The sequence below is a fragment of the Chiloscyllium punctatum genome, chromosome 8, assembly GCF_047496795.1.
Source record: "Chiloscyllium punctatum isolate Juve2018m chromosome 8, sChiPun1.3, whole genome shotgun sequence".
NCBI classification, from domain to species: Eukaryota; Metazoa; Chordata; class Chondrichthyes; order Orectolobiformes; family Hemiscylliidae; genus Chiloscyllium; species Chiloscyllium punctatum.
Genome location: NC_092746.1, coordinates 55,854,816 through 55,873,086, shown reverse-complemented (window position 1 = coordinate 55,873,086; position 18,271 = coordinate 55,854,816). Strand labels below are relative to the sequence as shown.

Genomic DNA, 18,271 nt, shown 5'->3' with positions numbered 1-18,271 from the left:
GATTAGTGGTTAGCCAGAGCCGTAGTTTTAAAGCCCAACAAAAGATGACCGAAAAAAAAGAGAAAGGGAAGGATTAAATATCAAGGATGAATTTGCAAGTAATTTCAAAATAAATGGCAAGAGCTCCTTTAAATGTATAAAAAATAAGGGAGAGGTCAACATTCACACAGGCCCTGAGAGAATGAGGCTGGGGATAAAATGATGGGGAACCAGGAAATGGCAGATGATTGAATAAATACTTTGCTTCAGTCTTCGCAGTAGAAAACATTAATAGCATTCCACTAAAATTAAATAATCAAGGGACCAAAAGAGGAGAGGAAATATGTACAATAACTGTCAGTAGAGAAAAAGTGTTAGGGAAAAAATTCAGTGAAATACTGAAAAGTCCCTTGGTCCTGTTGAGATAAATACTAGAATATTAAAAGAGATAGCTACCGAGATAATGGATGCACTAATAATAATGTTCCAAGAACCCTTAGATTCTGCAAAAGTCCTAAAGGATTGTAACTCCTTTACCTAAAAAAGAAAGGAGACCAAAAAAAAGATAACTATCAGCCAGTTAGCTTAACATCTGGTATTGGGAAAATTTTAGAGTTGATTATAAAGGATTTAATTGCAAAATGTTCAGAAATGCATCATATGATCAAGCAGAGTCAGCATGACTTCATGAAGGGGAAATCATGTTTGACAAATTTTCTAGAATTCTTTGAGGAGGTAACAAGCAGAATAGACAAAGTAGAAACGGTGGATGTAATATATTTGAACTTTCTCAAGGCATTTGGTAAGGGACCACACATTAACATACTTAATAAGATTAGAACCCATGGTGTTCAAGATAATATATTAATATGGATAAACTAATAGAAGGTAGAGAGGGGGGATAAGGGGTCATTTTCATGATGGAAACATATAACTAATGATGTGCCACAAGGATCAGTCTGGGGCTACATTTATTTGCAATAAACATTAAGGACTTAGATGAAGAAAATGAATGAATTGTAAGCTAACGTTGCGAATGACATGGAAATAGCTGGGACTGCAAGTGGTGAGGATAACACAAAGTGTCTGGGGAAGTTTCTAGACAGGTAATGTGAGTGAGCAAAAATTGGCATATGGAATATAAGGTAGGGAAATGTGAGGTTATGTACTTTGGCAGGAAGAATTGGGGAAGCATAATGTTAGTTAAATGGAGAGAGACTGTCGAAAGCTAAGCACAGAGGGATTGGGGAGTCCATATGCATAAATTACAAAAAGCTGTCATACAAGTTCAGCTTATAATAGGGAAGGCAAATAGAATCCTAGCTTTTATTTCAAATGCTACAGGATAGTAAATTAGGGAGATCTCTCTAAATCTATACAATCACTAATCAGACCATAGCTGGAATACTGTAAACAGTTTTTGAAATAACACAGATGCTAGTATCCCATCATCAAGTCACTATTTGTTTACATGTGGCCATAAATAACGTTCTCTAGAAGCAGTCCAGAGAAGGTTCACTAGGTTGCTTGTGTGTTTGGAGGCTTATGTGTCTAATGAGGACAGCTAGTGTAGGTTGGGCCCATACTTCTTGGCGTTTAGAAGAATGGGAGGTGTCCATATTGAAATACATAAGATTCTGAGGGGATGTAACAGGGTCAATGTGAATAGGTTATTCTCCCTTGTTGAAGAGTCTCGGACTTGAGGGCACAATCTCAGAGTAAGTAGTCACTCATTTCAGTTTTACCTATTGTTCTCAAGTGTTACTTCTGACATTTTAAAATAAATTACACTGTTATACTATAACCTGATTCACAAAATTTTAAATTACTAAACCCAAAAGGCACTGTGTGACACTGATACAGCCCATTTGAAGTGAGAAAAACTGATATTATTTTAGCTTTCATGATAATGTTACTTCCTGTATCCCTTCAACAGATCAATCTTCGATAAAAAGGAAACATTGCCAGCTGGGGTTGGTTTAATTTCACTTGTCAAGAGAACGTGGAGGGTAACTGAAATTGAAAGGGAATTCATCGGTTAACAGGAAGTTGAAAAGCAATAAGGGAGAAACAAAGTCAGGAGTACAAAGCTGAGCATCAAGTATGCTTGGAATGTAGAATCATGTGAAAAGGGTGTTCTACCTGAATACACACAGCTTTTGCAACAGCATAGAAGATCTAAAAACAGAAACAAATGTAAATTACAGAAACATAACTGCATGGTGACCAGGACTGCAAACTGACTATCCATGGATATCCGGCATTCAGAAAGAACAGACAAGATTGAAAAGGGTGAAGAGTTGTTTTAATAATATGCAATGGGATCAGTACGTTGGTAAGGAGGATTACACTTGGAAGGAAGAGTGACTGGAATCTGTCTGGGTGGAATATGAAATGGTAAAGAGCAGCAGCCATTAGTTGGAGTTGTCTAAAATAGTAGGACTACAGAGGAACATTGTACAAATCAGGAGATGAGAAATATCTGTCTCATGTGAAACAGTAGTCCGAGGTGACTTTAATTTGTATCTACAGAGGAACCTCAATTATCTGAATGTCACGGGCGGGGAGTGTTTTAATCGAGACCTTCCAATCTTGTTCAGATAATCCAAAATTCGGATAATTGATGTTTGGATAATTGAGGTTCCTCTGAGAACTGGTAAAGCTATTAAAGCTGTGGAGGATGAGTGTGGAATGTTTTAGAGATAGTTTTCTTCAGCAGCATGTTGAAGAGTCAACAAAAGGATGGACTATTTTTAGAACTCACATTGTGAAATGAGAAATAGTTAGTTAATATTCTTGTTGTAAAAGATCATTGGGTAACAGGTACCACTGAATGGTAGATTTTTGCATTATGTTTGAAAGGGAAGCAGTTCAATCTAAAGCAAGAATAAATTTGTAAAAGGGGCGTTATGAAAGTACAACATGCTAATTGAGCTGGATTGGAAAAATATATGAAAAGACATAATTCCAAGTCAGATCTAAAGGTGAGGTGCACCAGGTTTCATTATAAACAGAAAAAGTAATCTCTGTTGATTATAATCATTTATACTTTAACAAAACAACAATGAAGATGGTTATGTAATTATTAAATTTTGAACAATAAACTTAAGGTATACGCCTTTTACTCCAAATACATGCTCATCTATGAATAATACAAATACAGAAAGCTTGATAAAAATATTACGTATGGGGGATTAATATTATAGTCAGTGAAATAATATTTCTGTACCATAAATCCAGACCACAAACTTTGAATGAGCTGTTCTTGGACTTCTCTCAATTCATAGCTCACTGGGATAATGCACCAGAAGTCAATCTGTGCTATTCCCAGAGTCACCCCAAGATTTAAAGTTTTTAAAAAGAAATACACTAAATCCCCAAACCACCTGATTTTCACATTCTGGTTAATAAAATGCACCAATCTGGTTCCTACACTTAACAAAAAAAGTCATTTCTTATTACAATGCATAAGATCCTAGCTACAGATAAGTATTTAAAATAAATTAACTGTACACACACACACACACACACACGCAGCCAAGTATAATGTAAGCTTTGGCAACTGAGCTGTCAGTTATGTCCTGCCACCTTCTATGATTTATTCACATATACCTTGGACCTTTTCTCCTGCACTGCATTTGAATTGCACCCTTCATTTTGTTGCTTTTCTGTGTTGTTCTTTTCAAATGATTCACTTTACATTTCTTCAAATTGCTATTTGTCTGCTTGCAGTGTACAGGTCTCCCTATAGTTCAAAAAGGCTCCGTGTCTTCCATAAATTTTGAAATTGTGTCTTGCACACTAACAACGATGTCATCGATATAAATCAAAAAGAGCAACATGTTGAAACCTCTTCAGATATCATGAGCCTTGCCAGATGGCTGCAGAACCTGGGAGAAATCCATGCTGCCTCTTCCTGGGAAGGCCACATTCCAATCAGGCAGTGTTGAGGCCATCAGAAGATCTACATTTAATTCAATGCTAAATCATGTTTCTCAGATCGAAGGAGTCGAAGGAGCTCCCTGCAGGGATCCCCCTGCCTGCTGTCCAGTCAGAACAGGACCTTCATTACTGAGATGACAAGTACTTCAACACAGTTTGATATTTTGTGGACATGACATGGCAACAGCCTCTGCAACACTACCTTTTGCAGGAGTTATTGTGCTCATTTTTAATTAAGACATTAAATTTTGACAGCCAGTGTCAGCAGCCTGCTGAAATACAGCCACTTTGCAAATTCCTTCTTATTGAAGTTGAGGAATGCAAAGGGTGACCATCTGTGGGCCTTACCTCGTACACAGAACCCCATCATACTACATCAGCCAGCTGTTTCTGCTCTCTCTCCTGTTCCAACTTTAATGGCCGACTTGCCAAGCACGACTGCAACTTAACTGTTTACCAAAACAGACATAAAGAGTCATTTCTTTATGATGTTTTGCTTGTTTATTTATTTCCATGCTTGTTCACAGGATGTAAGTTTCACTGGCTGGACCAACACTTAGTATCCATCTCTAACTGCCTCTGATAAGGTGGTGATAAGGCATCTTCTTGAAACACTGCAATCCAGGGGGAGCATGTACACCCACAATGCTGTTCAGAAAGTAGTTCTAGGAATATGATCCAAAGTCATTGATATTTTTTAGTCAGGACGGTAATTGGCTCAGAGGGGAGTTTCAAAGTGGTGGGGCTCTCATGTATCTGTTGTCCTTGACTTTCTAGTTGGTACAGGTTGTGTATTTGAAAGATACTGTCAAAAATCATCTCATACAGAGTTCACATTTCTGTTGCTGCACACTGTTGGAAGAGAGACTGACTACCTGATTGGCAACCTTCCACCATGTGAGATGCTGGTTTGTGTTCTGGGTTTCAACTCCATATCAAATATTATCTGCTGTGCTCAGGAACCCCATTTGGTATGATAGTCTCTGTATGATTTGCTCTAAATGAAGACAGTGGGTTGAGAAGATGAAGGACTTACCAGGCTCTTTCCCTAGACCCTTTCTCAGAAGGAAAGCTTTGTCTGTTGCTACCTGGAGAGTCAGAATGGCTGTTTTCTCCACAGACAGAGCAGCGTGTTTATCATTGTGGTCAGCTGCTGGAGATTTATGAAATGTCATCACTGGGACATCATGGTGATCATCTTGATGTATTGCTGCTAACAAGCAGCCCATACTACAGCACTAATGATTCCATCTTGCAGGAGAACAGCTGCATGTTTCCTCAACAACTCCCTGTTCATCTTCTCATCTATGGTGGATCCTTTCATAGCCTCTGCAACACTGCCTGTTGCAAGAGTTGGTGTGCAAGATTTTAATTAAGACATTAAATTTTGACTGTCGTTTAAGGATTGTCTCCCCTTTCTGCTTACCTTTATCAATGTCATTCCAGTCATCATCCAGAGGTTGTAGATGGTGATGTCTGTCTCCCAGTTTTCTATGAGGTCTACCATGTGCAAAGCTATTAATAGGTGTCCTCATAGTGAAAGTAGGGACATTGAGCAGTCATGAGTATACAGGAAGGTTTTTGGGGAAATTGGCTGTTATTCAGCTAATAAATGCTGTTGAGCCATTGCAGACATGAGCTTAGTAACCGGCCTATGCTGATGGAATTAACAAATACTGGACAACTGAGCTGATGACTTTACCAGCCAAAAGATACCAAAGTCTGTGAGGGAGGAAAGATGGAAACAGGTCAGTCTAATTCTGAACCAGTGCAAGTTGTTGAGATCTCTCTATACTGAGGGTGCAGGACTGGTCGACTCAGTTTGATGTTGTCAGTCAGGTTGCTGCTGTTCCACAACCTCATAACCCAACTTGAATACAGCAACTACAGTTTTTGCAATTCAGGAGTTGATTTCAGCATTAATATAAATATCTTTCTCTTCCATGACTGCAAATCTGTCTTTTGTATTCACAGCTTTCTCAGTGACTGGGTTTTCCTATAATAAAGTTCAAGGCAGTGTTCCAACCATCTCTCCAATCGTTTACTGCAATGAGGGATGACCTCCTTTTCTTATGTTTTTAGTGTTCTGTTTGAGGGATCCTACTGGTAGCAATGTGGAGTTCTTTGAGGAACAGGCCCTTTTGCCTTTGCAATGAAACATAGCATTTCAACATTAGAAAGGTAAAGTCGTCATAGTATGGGAATTAAACCCACACTGTTGGCATCATGTAAAGTCACTATAATCTTACTATAGGGCTGCTCTGTCATGTGAGAGAGCCAACTGGTGGTGGTTTAACATGAGGGTCACCACACCAGGTTGAGAAGGTGAATCGTTCAGGTTAACCTCAGCTGGTATAATGCTCATCTTAATGCAATAAACAAGATAGATGTATATATGTATTATGTATGCTTCTATTAGGTCACTTCCAATTTTTCAGGTTCTGAGGCCTGTAAACTATGTGTGGTTTTGGTCTCCTTATCGCAGGGAAGATATCATTGTCATAGAGTAAGTGCAACAAAGGTTCACAGACATATTGACAAGATGGAGCAACTATCCTACAGTGGGAGATTGGGGATTTTAGTCCTGTATTCTCGATAGAGTTCTGAAGAATTGGAAGTGACCGAATAGAAGCATACATAATACATATACACATCTATCTTGTTTATTGCATTAAGATGATCCCGGTTGGGGATCCTATAATCAGGGATACAATTTTAAAATAAAGGTCATGATTTGGAGATGCCGTGTTGGACTGGGGAGTACAAAGTTAAAAATCACACAACACCAGGTTATAGTCCAACAGGTTTAATTGGAAGCTAGTGTGCTTCCAATTAAACCTGTTGGACTATAACCTGGTATTGTGTGATTTTTAAAAATAAAGGGGATGCCATTTAGGAGAGAAGAAGAAAATGTTTTTTACTCAGAAGGTGGTGAATCTTTGGAATTCTCTACCCCAGAGATTTGTGAAATTTCAGTCAGTGAACATATTTGAAGTAGTGGTTAGTACAGGTATCTGTACTGTAGGAATACAGTAGGTAAAAGGCATCAAAATGTTTGATCAGCTATAATTGTATTAAATGGTTCAGCAGTCTCAATAGGCTGCATGCCTTACTCCCATTCCTATGATTTTGCATTATGTTCCAGAGCTGCAGTGAAACTAATACACTATCTCCAGGTCATAGGTCTGAGAAAAATTTATTGAGAACCTGGGCTGACCAAATATCAGCACCCTATATATCTTGAGCTTCCTGGTTGGGTTCAAATGAAATCAGTGTACATCGTTTGGCATTGATTTCGTTGGAATTGCAAGAAATGACATACTTAAGCATCACTCCACTCGAGATCTTTTGTCAATGTTTACTGATTTTGCTCTTGGCTTTCCTGTAGTATCCACAAGGCATGGAGGTATTTGCCTATAGCTGGGAGTTTCTTCCAGGAGAGCCAGGGCTGTTCTACACATCAGTGGGGAACTATGTACTGCACGATCTGGAGTTGAAACCTCTTCAGAGTCTCTCAGAAAAGGATGAAATTCTGTTTGCGACCATAAGGAGATTGGAGTTATCAATGGAGATGTTTTGCACTAGCTGGAATAGAAAAACACATATGGTGATCTTTTTGAAATGCCAACAAAGAGAAATGAGAGGCAAACCAGGCTTAAAAAAAGTCAGAAGGCTTCACCCACACTCCAAATGCACTCATATTGACCTGTTAAAATGTTTAAGATTGCACATAAATGCTACAAAAATATTGTTAAGTGGCTTTTAAAAGCATACGGTATTTTCCCTGGATGTTGACAGTCTCCAATCCAGTATGTTAGGTGGTGCTCTTATGCATATATTGCATTGAGCGATTTAATTTCCAACTCTTGGTTTTCAGTTCCGATATTTGCCCCATAGATGTTTTTGTACTGGCTATGCATTTCTTGTCTACTTCCTGGACCATTAGTCTGTTGGGTGATGTAGAGGTATGACTTTTTTGCTTTGCACTATCTGAATCTAATGAGGTTTCCAGCTTTTGTTTTCAGTAATTGCACTTTACAGATAAAACACCTAGGGATAAACCGTAGTAAGCAGAGACTCACCCTGCAGTTAATGCATCTGAGGCTATTCATCCTTCATTCACTTATGGCTCTCCTTTAGAAAAATGTGTTTCAGATGATACATTGATTCTTAGTCTCTCACTCTCCACAGCAGTAACTCATTGAAGTGTAGTATTACAACTGCTAACATACCTTTTATAATTAGGACACGTTGAGGAAAGGTCAGCACATTAGCAAAAGACATATGTGGTTTGTGGGCATTCATACTCCCATCATGAACTTGCCAAACAAAGAATAATGTAATGCTGTAAAGAGTGAATTTCCACTCTAGTTCTCCTGCACATCCACAATAATATTGACAGAATAGCCATGGACGACCTACACAAATTAAGGTAATACTGGTTGTGTGAGGTTGCCAGGATTTTTCTTATCCATTGAGTTGTACTTGAGGAGTGGACTAGAATCACCCTGATTTTGTGGTGAGCAGAAAATGAACACTTCTGGCCACTTATTACATTTACATCTTCAATGGACATTTGCACGGTGACTTGTGTGTTTTAGAAATTAAGAACAACACTGAACTTTCTGTCAGCTTTCAGGTCAAGAAATGGTGTGTCTTCTCAACAAAACTCAAAGATACTTAATAAGCAGCAGAGGGACTGAGTAAGCAGAGGGAACATTTAATTCAATGCTAAATCATGTCAGAAAGCAAAATAAAAGTAAGGCTATAAAATGGGATTAAGAATGAGTGGGGAAAAAAGTGAACTAGCAAATAAAACATTTTAAGAGTCTCCAAAAATAATTAAGCCTTGGACGAATGTGATTCTACATCAATTTAATGTGCCAAACGAAATGTTTAGCAGTATTTAAAAATTATGCTGTTCAACATTCACTTGTGTATGAATAGTTAAGCTGAGTTTCTTCCACAGTTATTGAGCATGTTATTAGTATGGGATTCCAATCCATATAATATAATCCTGAGTATCTCCATGAGGTACAAGTTTATTGAAGTTTCAGGAGGAGTAGGACAAGCAGACAGCAACTTCCAGACTTTTCACTTAACTATGCATGTAATAACCTCCTTGCTGTTCTTCTGGTGAAATCCAGACCAATATCCATAAAGTGAAATACTGGAATCATGAGGCACTGCTTAAAAGCAGATTTCATTTTCTCACTTTGCCTTTTTTGATTGGAAATTAAAATCAAGAACATCATCATGTACAAAATGTTATGATCTTCATGAGAGCAAAGCTGCTTGGATTTCCAGCAGCATTACTCATGTATTAAACAACCTCAAAAATCATAACATCCTGGAACACACAAATCAGCCATGGGCACTCGCATGGGCCCCAGCTATGCCTGCCTCTTCGTCGGATATGTGGAACAGTCCATCGTCCGCAGCTACACTGGCACCACCCCCCCACCTTTTCCTCGGCTACATCGATGATTGTATTGGCGCTACCTCGTGCTCCCATGAGGAGGTTGAACAGTTCATCCACTTTACTAACACCTTCCACCCTGACCTCAAATTTACCTGGACCATCTCAGACTCCTCCCTCCCCTTCCTAGACCTCTCCATTTCTATCTCGGGCGACCAACTCAACATAGACATTTACTACAAACTGACCGACTCCCACAGCTACCTAGATTACACCTCCTCCCACCCTGCCCCCTGTAAAAATGCTATCCCATATTCCCAATTCCTCCGCCTCCACTGCATCTGCTCCCAAGAGGATCAATACCACTACCGAACAACTCAAATGGCCTCCTTCTTCAAAGACCGCAATTTCCCCTCCGACGTGGTCGATGACGCTCTCCACCGCATCTCTTCCACTTCCCGCTCCTCCGCCCTTGAACCCCACCCCTCCAATCGCCACCAGGACAGAACCCCACTGCTCCTCACCTTCCACCCCACCAACTTCCGGATACATCGCGTCATCCTCCGTCATTTCTGCCACCTCCAGACAAACCCCACCACCAGGGATATATTTCCCTCTCCACCACTATCAGCATTCAGGAGAGAACACTCCCTCCTTGACTCTCTCGTCAGGTCCACACCCCCCACCAACCCAACGTCGACTCCCGGCACCTTCCCCTGCAACCGCAAGAAGTGCAAAACTTGCGCCCACACCACCCCCCTCACCTCCCTCCAAGGCCCCAATGGATCCTTCTATATCTGTCACAAATTCACCTGTACCTCCACACACATCAGTTACTGTATCCGCTGCACCCGATGTGGTCTCCTCTACATTGGGGAGATAGGCCGCCTACTTGCGGAACATTTCAGGGAACACCTCTGGGACACCCGCACCAACCAACCCAACCATCCCGTAGCTGAACACTTTAGCTCCCCCTCCCACTCCGCCAATGACATGCAGGTCCTTGGCCTCCTCCATCGCCAGACCCTGGCCACACGACGCCTGGAGGAAGAGCTCCTCATCTTCTGCTTAGGAACCCTCCAACCACAAGGGATGAATGCAGATTTCTCCAGCTTCCTCATTTCCCTTCCCCCCACCTTATCTCAGTGCCAAACCTCGGATTCAGCTCCACCCTCTTGACCTGCAATCTTCTTCCCGACCTCTCTGCCCCCACCGCCTCTCCAGCCTATCACCCTCACCCTCACCTCCTTCCACCTATCGTGTTCTCAGCGCCCATTCCCCCAAATTCCCTCCTCCCTACCTTTTATCTCAGCCCACTTGGCACACCAGCCTCATTCCTGAAGAAGGGCTCAGGCCCGAAACGTTGATTCTCCTGCTCCTCGGATGCTGCCTGGCCTGCTGTGTTTGTCCAGCACCATATTTTTCAACACAAATCAGCTGTTGATTATATCAACAAAATATCACTATACACGTTTCTTTTGAATTTCATGTTTCCAGGTTATTTGCTGTAATGTAAAATATTTACAGCTATAATGGCAGTACATCGTTTTTCATTGCTCTCCCCTGATTTTTCTTAGATGGTTTGCTGACCTTTCCTCTTAATCTTTATTCAAAGCATCATGTGGAACCTTGACTGAGGAACACAGTTATTATTGCAAGTGGTGACAGCTGCTGGAAGACTGGAACACAATATTTCAAATGTCCACCATTCACTGAAAATTTTTAAAAATGCCAGATTGTGATGCTTGAAATATACTAGTCACTTTTTATTGCTCAGATTTAGTACAAATAACATGACTAATTCAATATAAGTATGGTATGCAATACAGAATGTACAAAAACAGCTTTCTTTCAGTCCCATGTTATATTCAATATAGCAAAAAAAAATTTTTTCACACAATCTTTTGTCTAGATTTCCTTGCAATCATTCTTAATGCAAGTTGCCTGGTGGTCAACTCTCCAAGTGCCATCTTCATAGGAGCAATGGCAAGTTGTGCATTCATCGATCTTCACCTCTCGTCCAGCTGGGATAATAGTGACTCCCGCAAAACAATTGGGTCCTAAGAGAAAAAGAGCATTGTTATTATTTGTTATTTTGTGTACATGCTGGGATGTCTAACACATGGCAAATATTGAAAGTAATTTACTTTACAATCCTGTCCAATGCACAAATTGATTCTCAAATATCAAAATAATATATAATGTACAATGATTTTTAATAGTGTGAAAAATATCTGCATATTTCTGGTAATATGTTTTAACAAAAATAGGTTCTATTAAAAATAAAGATACTGACAATACATAGATAAGCATAATTTATTAAATGTAATTATTTTACTATTTTTCTTGCTGTGCAAATTGTAACTTGTTCAAAATGAAGGGCATGGTAAAATGGCTGCAAAGATCATCCAATCTTTCCAAATCTGAAGTATTATAATAAACCATCTGACAATGTGGTTGTGAAGAATATACATTCTTAACTATTTAGTTTAATAAAAGCTACTTTCATTTTTCCTGTTTGATGTTGTACTAATTTGCTGCAGTGTGGAGCATAATGTATTAAAGTTAAAATTTTCAAACACTAATATTAATGCTTGGACCTGAGACACCAGCAATGTTTCTGTTAATTTGATCTGATTTATTGTTGTCATGTGTATCTTGTTACAATATACAGTGAAAAGTGTTGTATAGTGTCACCATTCTACAGCGCCATCTAAAAACACCAAAAAATAAACCAAAGCATAAAATCTAAAGGCAGAAACATTAAGGAATAAAGGAAGTTTCAAACTTTCCAGTCCTTTTTGTTAAATGCTCCACCATTGGACATAGGCCTGGTGACCAGACATGAGTCACTTCACCACACTGCTACTGCTGGAATGAAAGTTGCCACTCTTCAACACTACCGGTCATCCACTGATGCACTTGCCTCTATGAGTCATCACTGGACGTTGCCAATGCAGCTACTATCAATGGTGCCAGGTATTGCACTGGCCCAAACTCCACTTTGCTGCCACCATGAGCCTGCTTTGAGCCCACCTGCAGCCACTGCTGATGCTCCCCAAGCTCTTCACCAAAAGATAAGTAAAATAAAATAAAAGAGAAAAGAAATGAAAAGAAAAGCAGAGGGCCCCTGGGCTCAGAAGCCCTACTCCACCTCCATCTTACAGGAAGCCAAAAAGTCAATGCTTTAAAGTTAATGCAGTACACAGAAATGAGCTATTGTCAGATGTTCAAAATAAAAACTGAGAGTTATAAATCAGTGCTTTTTTCATAAATCTGAAACTAATTGCCTCAAAACTTGATTACTGACAATGGAGTAGGGTGGCACAGTGGGACAATGGTTAGCACTGCTGCCTCACAGCACCAGGGACCTGGGTTCAATTCCAGCCTTGGGCAAGTGTGTGTGCGCGTGAATGCGTATAGTGGATTAGCTACGGGAATGCAGGTTTATGTGTGTAGGTCTGGGTGGGATGCTCTTTGGAGGGGTGTTGTGGACTCAATGGGTTGCTTCCACACTGCTATGGATTCTATGATTCCTGCCAATTTACAACAAATAACAGCACTTACATTATATTGAACTAAAAACAAAATTATTTTCAAAAGCATTGTGTTTTTTTTTAAAAAAGCACAAAACTTGACAGAATGCATAAACCAATATGAAGTCCTTCATGTTTACAGTCATGACAAAATATTTTGTAGTTTCTTTATGTAGGTTTTTTAAAAGTTAACACTGTATTCAAAATGTACAAGTCTGGGAAATAAGCCAATAAAAGTGCTTTGCTGTATTACTCCTGGCTGTTTTGTACAATGAAATTAAAAATTCATATAATCCTCAACTTCTGTTTGATGCATATTCTACATCAACAATGATCCTTGCTCCTATCATGTACATTAGCATTGATGGTTAGTGAGAAGCATTCACAGTATCTGTTGTTAATGTGATCTGAAATCAGTATTGCCCTCCCTCAGGCTACAGATGAAGTGTTGTAGAATGTGAATCCCACAATACACTTGAATATGCTTTGTGATGTCTGTCAAACCTGATGAATCTTTTTAAACCATTGGATATTAGAGTGGAAGCATTGTTTCAAAAGAACAACTTAAAGTTCATTGGTCACATGAAGAATTCAGAAGTGCTATTTCCTTCAATTAATTTTTATAATTTATAGTAGAAATTTACATGATCTGAGAGGCGAAGTGAGTTGGTGAAAACTGTTCAGAGTTCAAAGTAAACAAATAGGAGTCTGGAAGAATGCAGCAATCCAGGCAGCATCAAAAGGGAGAGACATAGATGTTTTGGGCCAAAACCCTTAATCAGGATCTTGATGAGTCTCAACCTGAAACGTCAACTTCTCCACCTCCTGATGCTGCCTGGCTTGCTATGTTCTTCCAGCCTCCTGTTTGTTTATTTTGGATTCCAGCATCTACAATTTTTTTTGTCTCTATTCACAGTTCAAATCCAAATTGCAAACTTTTTGACAGCTGCAAGATTCATCCAGTTCCTATGGTCCAAGTCCACAGCATTGCCTTCAATTCAGCAGGACTTGGCAGTAATTGAGTCACTGGAATAAATAGCACAGTAAATAAAATTGTCAATATGCAGGAATGGGATGTTGTCTCAGAGGTTGGTGTTAAAGTAGGCCCCTGTGAAGTTTCAGAAGAAATTTGATTGCTTGGATCTGGAACCATTGAGAGTTACTTGCAACATTGTGTGCCAAAGACATCACTGTACAAATTGCATAATTGTTCTGTGAGTTGTACTGTTTTTCATTCTTAAAATTATTTTCATTTCTTTGCATTATGGATAACTAGTGAAAAGAATAAAAATAATTCTGTATCAACATTGCTAATCCATCTATGTTTTCAAGGAAGACTACTCTGATTGGCAAGTTGAACAATGTGACATGAAAGCTTATGGTACCATAAAACAACAAAATGTTTCATATTTATGGTTTTTGCATATTACTGATTAATATCTATCTGTGTAGACATAGGAAGAATTCCTCAGATAAAGAGTTGACAATTTTCTAATCCTTAAGCATAATCTGCTATCACTTTGACATATGGGGGGTTGGGCAGTAATTCAATTCAATGATTCTTTGAAAGACTTTGCAAAGGAGTTTTCAACATTGTGCAATGTGTTTACATGATGGATTACAGGGAATATTTTATTTATTCATTTTGCGGGATGTGGGTGTCACTTGTTGGCCAGCATTTATTGCCCATCCCTAGTTGCCCTTGAGAAGGCGCTGGTGAGCTGCCTTCTTGAAATGCTGCGGTTTGACCACAAAGGGAGGGGATTTCAGGATTTTAACCCAGCAACAGTGAAAGAATGGCGATATATTTCCACTTAGGGTGGTGAGTGACTTGGAAGGGAACGTGAAGGTGGTGGTGCTCCCAAATATCTGCTGCCCTTGTCCTTCTAGGTAGAAGTGCTTGTGGGTTTGGAAGGTGCTATCTAAAGATCTTTGGTCAATTTCTGCATATAGTACACACTGCTGCTACTAAACGTCAGCTATGGAGGGATTGGATGCTTGTGGATGTGGTGCTAATCAAGTGGGCTGCTTTGTCTTGGATGGTGTCAAGCTTCTTGAGCATTTTTGGGGCCACATTCATCCAGACAAGTGGGGAGTATTGCATCACACACCTGACTTCTGCCTTGTTGATGGTGGACAGGCTTTGGGGAGTCGAAGGGGAGTTACTTGTTGCAGTATTCCTAGCCTTTTGCAGCCACTGCGTTTAGGTGGTGAGTCCAGTTGAGTTTCTGGTCAATGGTAACCCCCAGGATATTGGTAGTGGGTGACTCATTGATGGTAACACCATTGAATGCCAATGGGCGGTGGATAGATTGCGTCTTATTGGTGATAGGCATAGCCTGGCATTTGTGTGTGGGGTGAATGTTACTTATTACTTGTCAGCCCAAGCCTGGATGTTGTCCAAATCTTGTTACATTTGAACACAGACTGCTTCAGTATCTGAGGAGTTATGAATGGTGCTGAACATTGAGCACTTCTGACCTTATGATGGAGGGAAGGTTATTACTGAAGTAATTGAAGATGGTTGGGCTGAGGACAATTCCCTGAGGAACTCCCACAGAGATGTCCTGGAGCAGAAATGATTGACCTCCAACAACCACAACCATCTTCCTATGTACCAGGTATGACTCTAACCACTGGTGAGTTTGCCCCCGATACCCATTGATTCCAGTTTTACTCAGGCTCCTTGACGCCACACTTAGTCTAATGCAGCCTTGATTTCAAAGGCTGTCACTCTCGCTTCACCTCTGGAATTCAGCTGTTCTGTCCATGTTTGGATCAAGGTTGTAATGAGGTCAGGAGCTCAGTGGCTCTGGCAGAACCCAAACTGGGTATCACTGAGCAGGTTATTGTTGAACAGGAGAAAAAGTGAGGACTGCAGATGCAGGAGAACAAAGTTGAAGAATGTGGTGCTGGAAAAGCACAACCGGTCAGGTAGCATCCGAAGAGCAGGAGAGTTGACGTTTCGAGAATAAGTCCTTCCGGGCCAGCTGTGCTTTTCCAGCAGCACACTCTTTGACTGTTGCTGAGCAGGTGCTGTTTGATAACACTGTTGATGACACCTTCCATCACTTTATGGATGATCAAGAGTCAACTGATGGGGTATTAATTGGCTGGGGTTAGATTTGTCCTGCTCTTTATGTACAGGACATACTTGGGCAATTTTCCACATGGTCAGGTAGATACCGGTGTTGTAACTGTACTGGAAAAGCTTGGCTTGGGAGTGGCAAGTTCTAGAGCACAAGTCTTATCGCTGGAATACTGTCAGGGCCTGTAGCCTTTGCAGTATTCAGTGCATCCAATCCATTTCTTGATATCACGCGGAATGAATTCAATTGGCTGAAGACTGGTATCTGTAATGTTGGGGACCACTGGAGAAGGCTGAGATGGATCACCCACTCAGCACTTCTGGCTGAAGATTGCTGCGAATGCGTCTGCCTTATCTTTTGCACTGATGGGCTGGGCTCTTCTATCATTGAGGATAGCAATATTTGGTGAGCCTCCTCCTCCAATGAGTTGCTTAATTGTCCACCACCATTTGCAACTGAATGTGGCAGGACAGCAGAACTTATATCTGATCTGTTGGCTTTGGGATCACTTAGCTCTGTCTATTACTTGCTGCTTATCCTATTTGATGGCTTCACCAGATTGACACTTCATCTTCAAGTAAGCCTGGTGCTGCTCTTGGTATGCCCTCCTGCACTCTCCATTAAACCAGGGTTGATCCCCTGGCTTGATGGTAATGGTCTAGTAGGGGATATGTGGGTTACAGATTGTATTGGAATACAAGTCTGCTGTTATTGATGGCCCATAGTGCCTCATGGATGCCCAGTCTTGAGTTGCTGGGTCGGATTGGTCTGTTCCATTTAGCACCGTGATAGTGCCATACAACACAATGGATGTTATTCTCAATGTGAAGGCACAACTTCATCTCCACGAGGAATGTGCAGTGGTCACTCTCACCAATACTGGCATGGAGAGATGCATCTGTAGCTGGCAGATTGGTGAGAATGAGGTCAGGTTTTTCCCGTTTGCTGGTTCCCTCACAGACTACACAGACCCAGTCTATCAGTTATGACCTCTAGTACTCAACCAGCTTGATCAGTAGTACTGCTGCTGAGACAACCTTGTTGGTGGACATTGTACTCTGGATGAGGGATTTCATTTTGTGCCCTTGCCATCCTCAGTGCTTCCTCTAAGTGTAATTTGACATGGAGGAGTACTGATTCATCAGCTGAGGAAGGATGGTATGTGGGAATCAGCAGGAGCTTTCCTTGATCATATTTAACCAGACTTCATGGGTTCAATGTTGAGGACTCCCAGAGCAACTCCCTCCTGACTGGATACCATTGTGCTGCCACCTTTGCTGAGTCTGTCCTTTCGGTGGGACAGGACAGATCCAGAAAAAGGTGATGGTGGTGTCTGGAACATCGTCTGTAAGGTCTGATTCTGAGTATGACAATAACAGGTTGTTGTTTGACTAGTCTGTGAGACAGCTCTCCAAATTTTGGCACTAGCTCCCAGATATTACTGAGGAGGACTTTATAGGGTTGACAGGGCTGTTTCTGCTGTTGTCTTTTCCGGTGCCTAGGGAAGTTAAATACCAATTGCTGAGACGATGCCTAGAGCATAGCTGGTGATAACAAACACCCTATTTCAATGGCAGACCAAATAGGACCTCATGCAGTTTTGGGGTTCCAATTTGAGGATGATAGATTGGTTCTTGACACTAAGAAGCCAATAGGAACGTTTTACATGGTGGTGCTGCAGCTTGTCATTGCAGGTATTGGAGAGAGAGGGAACCTCCATCTTGAGAGGCATGTTCAGTAACTTCAAAACATTTTGAAAGAAAAATAACCACAGCTGCCAAATCACCATTCTGGACATGGGAGACATCACTGTATTCCAAGATAATCAATTGATAATGGTACGTTTGGCAGAGGAGAGCAAGGTTCAATGGTTCTTTTATTGATCCATTAAAATCAGTGATGGAAGGATGAACCAATTATGTGCCAGGCACCGTCAGGTCTCTTACTCTTAGCCTCAAAAGGAGTGATCATAAAAGCCAAGCTGAGGGATCAACCAGGAATAGAGATAGTCAAAATTTTATGAGACTCAGGGCAGTAAAGGTGGAGGTAAGGAAGTTTTAATCTAAAAGATGACAATACCAGAAAATCAACTCCCAAAGTAAAATTATATGACCACCTTATAAAGGAAAAGAATGCAAATGAAGAATAGCATGTAATATTAAACAATAAGTTTATCATCTTGTGGAATAGTAGGCATATCTATATTTTTAATATAACTGATTGTATGAAGACCAGGCACCTGCCAAGTTGTACACCAGTAATCTGGTACTAAAATGTTTTCACAAAAGCAATCAAAATGTATTATT

General features: G+C 40.5%; 1 protein-coding gene across 4 annotated transcripts in view; it reads right to left on the bottom strand.

The window, feature by feature from the left end:
- Positions 1 to 11,118: 11,118 nt before the first annotated feature.
- Positions 11,119 to 18,271, bottom strand: part of vwc2 (von Willebrand factor C domain containing 2) — a 162,706-nt gene continuing 155,553 nt past the window's right edge. For all 4 annotated transcript variants that reach the window (XM_072574954.1, XM_072574953.1, XM_072574955.1 and 1 more), the window contains one exon: positions 11,119 to 11,400. In XM_072574954.1, coding sequence (XP_072431055.1) covers positions 11,249 to 11,400 — 152 coding nt within the window. In that variant the 3' untranslated portion in view covers positions 11,119 to 11,248. The remainder of the gene's footprint in view (positions 11,401 to 18,271) is intronic.